An 11408-nucleotide genomic window follows, 5' to 3' on the forward strand; every position below is an offset into this window, starting at 1 on the left:
TGTTGCTAATAAAATAGCTGCTTTCCTATTTAGCTAATTCAGCTCTCCAGAACTTCCATCTGGATCTGTTCAATCTTCTTACCCAACAGTTTTGTGGGTCTCCATAAGGATGGTTCCATTCGGTCCTGGGACAGGCATGGAATTGTACCGAATGCTGACTTGTGACTTGCGCAGGAGGCCCTCTCGGGCTATCTTGAGTCCTTCGTAGAACATGGCTAGTAAAAACACTGCCACAAAAGCTCCAGCCATTTCTAAGTAGGGAGGGAAAAGATGGCGGTAATGTCAAACATGCAAATTCATTAGCTGGTGTGCTCTCCAAGCTAGAAAGACAACACAGAAAAACTGCTACACTTTTTTTTTTTTTGGGGGGGGGAGTTATGCCACGTGGCTTGTGGGGTCTTAGTTCCCCAACTAGGGATTGAAACTGGGCCCACGGCAGTGAAAGCACCGAGTCCTAAACACTGGACTGCCAGGTAATTTTGAAAAACTGCTACTCTCTACTCTTAATTTCAGAGTATGTTATATTGTTACCTCTTCAATCATACAGATGGAAGAGAAGAACTAAGATGGTGTCAGTGAGGACTACTGCCTCCACTGCAGATCATACTCATTTTCTGATTAAGATACAAAAAAAATGAACAACAATAACCTTTTGGTCTGGCTGCTTGATGTCATTAAATTAGCTTGTCACACTGAAACACACAATGTAGAATATGCAAAAGAGGAATAAAACAACTTATTTTAAAGTGCTGACAATTTCTTGAATGGGCGTTTCAATCTAGGTTTCACACTGTGAAGCACTGGTACCAATATGAATGTAGTCAAAACTGATTTAACATACTACCTGAATTAAATGCTTCCCTTCTTCCCAAAACAAATTGATTTTGTGGGTCCAAAGATTTATCTTGTACCTAAAGTGGTCCACCTGACTATTGAACTTGTGCAATTTGAATTTAAGGCACACCAACTCAACATTATAGACACACAAAAACTGGGTGATTAGCTACCCCAAAACTAGGACTGCCCCTAAGATGGGCCAAGAGTCAGGAATGATGTATACCAGTTTGGTAAGCTAGAAAGAGAACTGGATTAGGCAGGAATAGAAGCCCTAGGTCCCTGTCCTAGCTCTGACATCTAACTTTATGGGATTTAGGGCTAATCATTTCACTATTTGAAGTTTAATTTATCTGTAAACTGGAAGGATTGTACTTGATTAATAGTTTTTAAGCTAGGGTTATTTTGTGGTATGTATATATATATAATGCTTTTTATGTCATTTGAACTTCGACTATAGTCTTATATCCAAGATCAATAATTTATCAAACAAGGAAACACTCTGGAAAAAGATGAAAGGAAATGGTCTGCAAAAGACTCCTACCTGGTATCTAAATTATGTTTCAGAAATTCTAAAACATACACATGCTATTTAAGGGAGGTTTACTGTAGGACCAAAATAAGCACCGTGTATCCTTACCTTCCAGGTAGGAAATAGGAAGCAAGATGGTTACAATCATAACCATAATGACTCAGTAATTATGGCAGGAAGAGGTGTTGGGTTTCCAGATTCTCTGTCACTGTCTCTCATGTGAGTGTCACCTTCAAACAAAACCTGATGGCTTACTCACCTCCAGCTGTATTGATCACCAAACCAGAGAACAATAGTTCCACATTTTTAAAGCCAAAGTAGAAGGTCATAGGCTGCCAGGAAACCAAAACGTGTCAATTAGAAACAACTGAAGCTTCTATATGAGAATTTCAGGTCAAGAAGCTTAGAACATTTAAAAGTAGCAGTTCTGGGTAATAAGAGGCATTCACTGAAGTGGGAGGCTTTCTCCCTCAGTATAGTATAGTATTAACCACAGGCACTTCTCCACATTTATTCTCCTTTGTCCCCACCATCAACTTTTGTCTTTTTCTCTTTTCTACACAAAGTGTAAAAGACCAGAACTTAATCCAGAAAAAGGTCAATTTTGACAGAAAGGAATACTGAAGAAAGAACCATAGAAATCTTGGTTCTGGTGTGGCTCTGAAACTAACCTGCCATATAATCTTGGTCAAATCACTTGACTTCTCTAGGTCGACCTTAGTTTTTTCTCATTGGTAAATCGATCTTTAAAGATAATCATCTTCCAGTCCTAAAGTTCGATTGTTTCTATTCCCCACGTGGGTGGGAAAGGGCCTGGGCTGCCTCTCCTGTGGCACTTACCATCATCATCATCATGTGACCGTGGGAGTGGGAGGCTGAAGAGGTCGGGTGATGGTGAGAAGGTGCCATGGTACTGTTGTCGTCCCCACTGCTCATCCCCATGCTCATCCCCACGTGGTGGAAATGGCCCATTTTTCCGGGAAAAGTTGAGTCAGCAGAAGATTCTTTTAAGAAAAAGAATTACATATAATAATTAAAAATACAAAATCTTGATTTAAAAAAAAAATCTTCACGATGTTTTATCTTGTCTTTTTTTTTTTTTTTTTTTTGGCCAAGCCGCACGGCATGCAGGATCTTAGTTGCCCGACCAGGGATCGAACCTGTGCCCCCTGCAGTGCAAGCACGGAGTCCTAACCGCTGGACCACCAGGGAAGTCCCCAAATCTTGATTCTTGATAAATTGTCTATGTGGTATTTCAGCCAGTGAATACATGCTCTCCTAGCCTCTTTACTCAGAATTATTTTTTATAATCTACAGATGGAAAGAGAAGTAACTGTACTAATAGGGAGACTGTGGCAAAAGGGATTTGCACATAGGGTTTCAGAAACCTAACTCTTTTTTTTAAAACTAATTTTTATTGGAGTATAGTTGCTTTACAATGTTGTGTTAGTTTCTGCTGTACAGCAAAGTGAATCAGTTATACATTATCAGAAACCTAACTCATTCTGCAGAATTGTTCCTTTACTAGATATGTTCAATGTATGTTCAAATTTAAACATGAGATAAGGAGAAGAAAAGTAGCTTCTTCGGGTTGCAGGAAACAATTTGTAATAGTGGACAAATTCATGCCATTAATGAAATTTAGCTGCTTTTCTAATCATAAATGTCAGTAGGTAAAAAGCAAGTATTTCAAGATAATTCACCTAATTGGATGGCCTGTGTTCAATCAGGATATTAAGAATACATTTTCACATATAGGACAACCAGCCTTCAGCTAATTTAAATTAGAAGAAAAGGTCTATTGCTGCCCTAGGCAAGCAGTGTGCCCTGAATTTAGATACAGTATCAATCCCAGCAGGGCATTAGAGCTGAGAACACTGAAAACAAGGTATAAATTGGATATTCGCTATTAAATTAAGTCTAGACAACCTGCACATTCATTCTTGTGTCTTTACTATCACTTCACTATTTTACTGCAAAAGTCCATCTGAGACATAATCCAAGGAGCAAAAACTCCTATAGCTGGGGTGGGGAGTGGGAAGTTGAGGAAGGTGGAGAGGGAGGTGTTGGTGGATTCTCTTAAGTGTCCCTCAACTCCAGTTTGTGGAGGAAAGAGTGCTTTAGAAATTCCAAGTAGATATTCATGTTCATGAGCCTAAGTGTGCCTCTTATTATTAATTATCAAGCTCTTACACGCACCAAACTCTGAGCTAAGTGCTAGTAATTCAACAGTGAATAAGACAAACAAGGTACAGGATGGAGAAACAATAAAGTAAACAGAACACTTTCATGAGGCGATTAGTGCTGTGATGGAAAGAAACAGGGTAATATGGTAGTATCACTAAGAGGTTGAAAAGAAGCATACTTTAGATAGGAAATTTACACAGATTCAGGGAGTCTTGGATGCCTAATCAAAAGCACAAATATTCAGCCATCTATTTTCCCCTCTTCAACTCCTATCCTATGATACTATGACAGCAAGCTTAAAAAATAGGTTCTTATTGGGACTTCCCTGGTGGTGTAGTGGTTAAAGAATCTGCCTGCCAAGGCAGGGGACATGGGTTCGAGCCCTGGTCCGGGAAGATCCCACATGCTGCAGAGCAACAAAGCCCATGCGCCACAACTACTGAGCCTGCACTCTAGAGCCCACGAGCCACAACTACTGAGCCCGAGTGCCACAACTACTGAAGTTGTGGCGTGCCTAGTTGTGAAGCCCGCGTGCCTAGAGCCGGCACTCAGCAACGAGAGAAGCCACCGCAATGAGAAGCCCGCACTCCCTGCAACTAAAAAGAAAGCCCGTGCGCAGCAACAAAGACCCAACGCAGCCAACGTATAAATAAATTAATTAAAAAAATAGGTTCTTATTTCCAGCAAAGGAAAAGGCAAAGCATCAGTTACCGATAATCAAAATTCAACTCTGAATTTAAATAACTTTCATGCCAGACACTTTATTACTTCATAATTGGGGAGCTGGACAAGCTGGTATTAATACCATTGCCATAAAGGGACTAGATTGGAGGTACAAAGAGAGACACAATAAGATCTTTGTCCACAAAGGTTTTATAGCGAACAGCAAACACACACACACACACACACACACACACACACACACAAATAATCAACAAGCGAGAGCACACACAAAGTTTCAATGATGGAACAAATGGTAAGAGGACAGCAGTTTTCAGATAAAGAAACATAGTAGGATGGAGAGATCACTGGTATGTGAGTGATCATAAATTATGATGTTGAACCAAGCAAATGAAGTGAAATAAGAATGAAAATACGTTTGCGTGCCAAGAAAATTGATAGCACATCCTCATAAAGAGTAGAAGTCACAAATTTTGTTCTCTTCTAATAAGGGTCTAGAAAATGATTATATCATAAGAAAACCATAAAGGATAATTTCATTTCATGTTATCAACATGAATCCTGACCTTTGATTCAGTGAATATTGGTGGAGTGCCTTTTGGTGTAAGAGACTGAGGGACATACAGAGATGAACCAGACATAGACTCTTTCCTCATGGAGCTTCAAGGCTAAAAGCTACAAGGGGAAACCGAACAGTCATAATCTTCATTTTGGGGCATAAGATGAAACGCAAAAGGCCAATTAAAAAGGCAAGAACACAGCACCAGAAACTACTTAAGATTTGTACCCTTGATTTCCCTGATAAACTTTTATAGTTTTCCCATCAACAGGTTTTTTTGAAGACCCAAGGTTCCTAATTGTTCAGGCACCTCATTACCAATCAGAGACACCTCTCAGTGAAGATCCGTAAGCAAATCTCTTCAGACATATCAGTGACCCAGTAATTCATATGCCCCAATCTCAAGAATGCCTTTCAAAGTATGCACCTATTTTGAAATGTCATCTTGTAGGATACATTTCACATTGAAATATACTAGGAAATAGAGCAGGAATAGAATCTATTTCCTTTCATTGCCGATGGACAATGGATTTCTTTCTTCTTTTTTTTTTTTTTTTAAAAAAAAAAAACCTTTATCAGGGGACTTCCTTGGCGGTCCACTGGTTAAGATTCCATGCTTCCACTGCAGGGGGCACTGGTTCGATCCCTGGTCAGGAAACTAAGATCCTGCATGCGCCGTGGCAAAAACAAAACAAAAAACAAAAAGCCTTTATCTTAATTTTTTTTTTTTTTTTTTGGCCGCAACATGCGGCTTGCGGGATCTTATTCCTTGACCAGAGATTGAACCTGGGTCCCCTACAGTGGAAGCAAGGAGTCCTAACCATTAGACCGCCAGAGAATTCCCAACAATGGATTTCTTATAACAGAATCCTAGGCAAATGTCAGTTTTCTGTTAGCTTCTCTCCTGCAGAGTATGCCAGCCAAGACCACTTTCAAGCCCCTTTCTGCCTATCCTGTCTCCTGAGACCACAAAGTGGCTATCGACACATGTGGATAGTTCATAATAGCTCCTTCTAGCATAGAAAACTTCTTTGATTTTTAAGGAAATAGAAGAGAAATGGTCTAGGAATTGGCTATAGAAAAAAATCAAGTATGAGTTTCTATGGAAATTTGTTCATACGAAATAGGTGAGAAGTTTATTTCTCAGGAAGGCTTTACACTATTCAGTTTTTAGGGAATATTTAACTTCAGCTGGGTACTTGAAGTTGGCTATATGCCAACTTGTTTGTATTGCCCTGAATACTATTAGATATGGAAAATGAAATGGCACATTCTACATTGAATGCCATATAGCTTTGCACTTCTTTCTGCCTTCCCCTTTCCTCCATTTAGTAAGTATGGTGCAGTATTTATAAAAATAGGTTTCAAAACTTCCTTGTATTCAAGGGTCTAATTCCTTCTCAGTCTACTTCTGAGGATCATGAAAAAGAAGTTTCCTCTGTTCCTGCCAACACTCTCCCCCAACACACGCATTGTAAAGCTTAACTAGAGGGCCAGATTCTTTGCAAAATCTAGAGGGCCAGATTCTTTGCAAAATCTAGCATCTCTAGAAAAATGAATATCAATTTATAGACAGAAGTTAGGGAATTAGCAAGAAGGCTAAATTCTGATACCCATTCTGAGTCTTAGCACTGACCTTACTTCTAACAGGTTTAGTCTAAACTTCAAATTCTCTTTTATTTTCCTGGTATTGCACAATGATGAATAAGAAACAATAATCCATAGGGACTATGGAGATTAGACCCCACAAAAAGACTACACAGAAGTGGTCATACATCTGCCACATGGGCCCTCTCCTCCAGCTCAGACAGATGTAATCTGGAGTCTCAGATAATTCTTTTGGAGACTGCCTCCAGTCTTTCCTGACTTCAATGATAAGGAAGAAAGTTTTTATTCTTAAAATGATTAGGGTCGGGACTTCCCTGGTGACACAGTGGATAAGACTCCGTGCTCCCGATGCAGGGGGCCCGGGTTCGATCCCTGGTCAGGGAACTGGATCCCACATGCATGCCACAACTAAGAGTTCGCATGCCGCAGCTAAGGAGCAGGCGAGCCACAACTAAGGAGCCCACATGCTGCAACTAAGGAGCCTGCCTGATGCAACTAGGACCCGGAAGAACCAAATAAATAAATAAATATTTTAAAAAAATGATTAGGGTCATGATCCTTTTTTGATTTGTAAAAACATTAAACAAAGGGAAATCTATCTAGTCACTCTTCTGCTTTCTGTAGTCATTATTTATGATTGATGACACAAGCTTTTGGCAAGCACAGATAGGGGAAATTCAAGGTCAAAGATAATATACTACCATAAACAGGGACTCATGCTTATGGGCTATGTTCATGTGATCAAGTCTCACTGGACTAATCCTGCCTTTTTATGACCTGTATGGGGCCAGCAGATATTCTGAGATATGGCTCTGGCTTTGTTTCAAGTGCCTCTATAGGTGAAATTTGAAATTCTCCCATGGCTTTATGAATTCTGCACTTATGTTGTTCTTTGGGGGAGGGAGGTGGTAAAGGAGATGCAGGAATAAAGGGGAGACTTTGATATAATGCAATAACAAATAGGGCTTAGGTGCCTCTCCATAACTTGGCATTCCAGGCCAATACACTGGAGTTGTTTAGAAAAAAATGTAGTAGTTCCCAGGGAAGGGAAATACAATTTGATGAATATATATGGGGAAGACCCTTCCTGTTGATGGCTATGATGTTGTTCCACTCATCCTCTAGGCCCTGGCTTCATATTCTTACTCCAAATTGACTGGCAGAAAAGTGGTCATAATTGTTCGAATATAGCCACACCATGCTTTGGATATTTTAGCTGCCTTTCCTTGGCTTGTGTTCTTCTTGAGGTGCAGTAATCATAAGGATACTTACACCAGTTTCATTTCCAAAAGGTATGAGGCTGAGTAAATCATAGGTTTACACAGGTTCTAGCCAGAACTGGCAAAAACTTTTGACTCCCAAAGTTCTGCCGTATCAGTGTACTAAAAACAGTTCAGTAAAATGAGGCAGTAGAGGTAGTGAGAAGATAAGTCAGGCCAATAAGGAAAAAGGAAATGGAAAAGACCTTAAAAATCACACACACAGAGTTCTCCCCAGACTAAACGTGGCAGGTGATAGGAGTTGATAAGGGCACTTGCTACAATTGCAAGCTTATAAAGACAGAACTCTGGAGAATAACTACCAAAACCCCACCACCATCACTACCACTACCATCAAAAAAAGTAAAAAAGAAAGAAAGAAAACTTAGATTTTATCCTTTTAAAAATCCTTCAATAAAACTAAGGCTACCATTTTCTCTTCTAACTTTGTGCCTTTGTTGATAATAAAAATAATTCCAAGGGATCATCTACAACAACAACAAATTCTCACTTGCTTTTCTTTGTGTCAGTGGTTGGGTTGAGATGAGAAAGATGTTGATAGACCTGGCAGAGAATTAATTCAGTGATTACTTGCAGATTTCAATATTATTTTCTCTTTCTTCACGATATACCAAAGCGAGCTCTACTGTAAGCAGATAGTGTAGGGAGTCCCCAGAGAAAAGAGCCAGATATAGCTTTTTGATATAAGAGAAGCCATTTTAGGCCAAAGCCATCTTGTCATCTAAGCCTGGCTACCATGCTTGCCCTTGAAAAGGTCTCAGTAATAATGACCTTAAGGGAACATAGGAACAAATGACTGTTTATCAGGCAAGAGCAGTAACAATAGCAAAGATAATAAACCAGTTGCAGGATTCCTTGAAAGCACTTTTTGTGGAAAGAAACCAACCTATGCACAGTCTACATATTCAAGTAGTAAGCAGAGTCTATGTGGCTGTATTACTCATACATCAGACTAATGGGATGCATCAAAAGCAACCAACTGCCAGAGACATAAAGGGGAAAACTACTTCAAACAGTTACACTTAAAACTTAAAGGGCCTTCATTTATGAATGGCCAATGATCTAGGCAAACAAGAAATGCTCCATGGACTGACAAGTTTTTAGAAGAATAAAAGAGCAGCTATAAATTAGTGAGAGTAGCTCTTTTACATAGAAGTTCTTGGCTAAGAATACCTATTTTAGTAAAAAAAGACGATAACTCAGGAGCTGCCCTGAGAATCTCTTTCTAACTATCCACAGAAAAGACAGAAAGCAAACCTGTGATTCGATTCTAATCAGAATAAGACGAAGAAAGGCTTTGCTTCCGGATACTGGTTCAAGGTCACCCCCTTCTACCGTAAATTTTATCTTTCCCTATGTCCACTCCACCTTATTAAGCTGCTCAGGCTGAGCAAAGGAGATGAGAAGCCTGTTTGTCTTGGAGGAACTGACTACATGGAGAATTATATGTATAATAATGGAGGGCTATCGTTTTTAAGAGAAAGCATGCTAAGGACAAACTCAATTTTTTAAATACCCACTTTCCAATCTCTAAATCATCTACGCCTTCCAGGCAAACATGAATGGACCAAGCTACTACAATATAAGAAACGGGAGGATTGCTTCAAGATGGCGGAGTAGAAAGACGTCACTCCCTCTTGTGAGAGCACCGGAATCACAACTAACTGCTGAACAATCATCGACTGGAAGACACTGGAACGCACCAAAAAAGATACCTCACATCCAAAGACAAAGGAGAAGCCACAGTGAGACGGTAGGAGGGGCGCAATCACAGTAAAATCAAATCTCATAACTGCTGGGTGGGTGACTCACAAACTGGAGAACACTTAAACCACAGAAGCCCACCCACTGGAGTGAAGGTTCTGAGCCCCACGTCAGGCTTGCCAACCTGGGGGTCTGGCAACGGAAGGAGGAATTCCTAGAGAATCAGACTTTGAAGGCTAGCGGGATTTGACTGCAGGACTTCGACAGGACTAGGGGAAACAGAGACTCCACTCTTGGAGGGCACACACAAAGTAGTGTGCGCATCGGGACCGAGGGGACATCAAAAGAAAGCTGGAGCAGCAATACTCATATCAGATAAAATAGACTTTAAAATAAAGAATGTTACAAGAGACAAGGAGGGACACTACATAATGATCAAGGGATCAATCCAAGAAGAAGATATAACAATTATAAATGCACCCAACATAGGAGCACCTCAATACATAAGGCAACTGCTAACAGCTATAAAAGAGGAAATCGACAGTAACACAATAATAGTGGGGGACTTTAACACCTCACTTACACCAATGGACAGATCATCCAAACAGAAAATTAATAAGGAAACACAAGCTTTAAATGACACTATAGACCAGATAGATTTAATTGATATTTATAGGACATTCCATCCAAAAACAGCAGATTACACTTCCTTCTCAAGTGCGCATGGAACATTCTCCAGGATAGATCACATCTTGGGTCACAAATCAAGCCTCAGTAAATTTAAGAAAATTGAAATCATATCAAGCATGTTTTCTGACCACAACGCTACGAGATTAAAAATCAATTACAGGGAAAAAAACCCGTAAAAAACACAAACACATCCCTTGGGATGTTTCCCTTCCAGAAATATAAGGAAACAAACACTCTCTTTCCAGCCAAGCCAAGTACAGGAGATGGTTCATAGGAGCCTGCATTTTGCTATTTTTTGGTGATGGTGTTGATAATAGAACCAGTACTCCCACCTAAACTAGTGTCCAGATACCATTTGCATGTATTTCTCAAGCTGTAATTTGCATTTTAGGTTGTACTCCCAGAAACTAATCTCTCTGCAAAGAGGCACATAAGTATCCTCACCTCCAACTTCTCATATTGATACACTTATTTTATGTTCACTACGTGGCATTTATGTCTCTGTTACAGATTTACTTTCCAGCCTTATCCCAATCTCATCCTCTTCACATTCAGATATTCCACCGAAATTGATTTACTCAATTTTCCTGAATAAATTTAGTACTTTGACACTTGTATGCCTTTTTGGCCATGTCATTCTCTGTAGTCCCGCCCCCCCCCGATTTTCTGAATCCTATCATTATTTATTCAACATTTACAGTGCACTTAAAATATGTCAGAAGTAGGATAAAGTTAAAATACGGCCCCTGCTCTTTTGAGTTTACAATCTAGTTCATTCTTTAAGTCTGAGTTAAAATGCCACCTCTCCTATGAGGTTTTCCTTGAATTCCTGACAGAAGAAATCTCTCTCTCTTTTCTGAATTTTTCTAGCAATCTTCTCTTATGGCAAATTTGACTTACAGTTCTTAAAGTACGAGATAAAAAATACCATATATACACAGCAAGTTCTTAGAGGGCAAGTAACTAATTTATACCTCCTTACTGCACCTGGAAGAATACTGGACAAATATTCACTCACTCAAAATGTATTTAATTCTTACAAAACCCATGTAGGTTTCATATCTACTTACAAGGAGCCAGCTGCAAAAGACAAGATTCTTGCCTTTGCGGAACCTACTCTAGAGGAGGCATCCTCATTAAATATGGAAACAAATAAATATGTATACGTATATGTAATTATAAATTGTGATAAGTAATATGAAGGAAGTAAACATGGTACTGTGATAGGAGAATAACAGTAAAAGAACTAATTTAGATGGAGGCGGTTAGGTGGAGAGAGAAGAGAGAAGCTCTTTCTAAGGAGGTAACATTTAAACAGACTGATAAATTACTG

The 11408-nt window shown here is 39.5% G+C and overlaps 1 protein-coding gene across 2 annotated transcripts in view; it reads right to left on the reverse strand.

Annotated features, from left to right (window-relative positions):
- SLC31A1 (solute carrier family 31 member 1) overlaps positions 1-11408 on the reverse strand; it is a 29187-nt gene that overhangs the window by 4733 nt on the left and 13046 nt on the right. For both annotated transcript variants that reach the window (XM_032634049.1, XM_032634051.1), the window contains 3 exons: positions 2207-2370; positions 1626-1698; positions 83-251 (listed from right to left, as the gene is read on the reverse strand). In XM_032634049.1, coding sequence (XP_032489940.1) covers positions 83-251; positions 1626-1698; positions 2207-2338 — 374 coding nt within the window. In that variant the 5' untranslated portion in view covers positions 2339-2370. The remainder of the gene's footprint in view (positions 1-82; positions 252-1625; positions 1699-2206; positions 2371-11408) is intronic.

The sequence above is a fragment of the Phocoena sinus genome, chromosome 6, assembly GCF_008692025.1.
Source record: "Phocoena sinus isolate mPhoSin1 chromosome 6, mPhoSin1.pri, whole genome shotgun sequence".
In the NCBI taxonomy this organism is placed as follows: Eukaryota; Metazoa; Chordata; class Mammalia; order Artiodactyla; family Phocoenidae; genus Phocoena; species Phocoena sinus.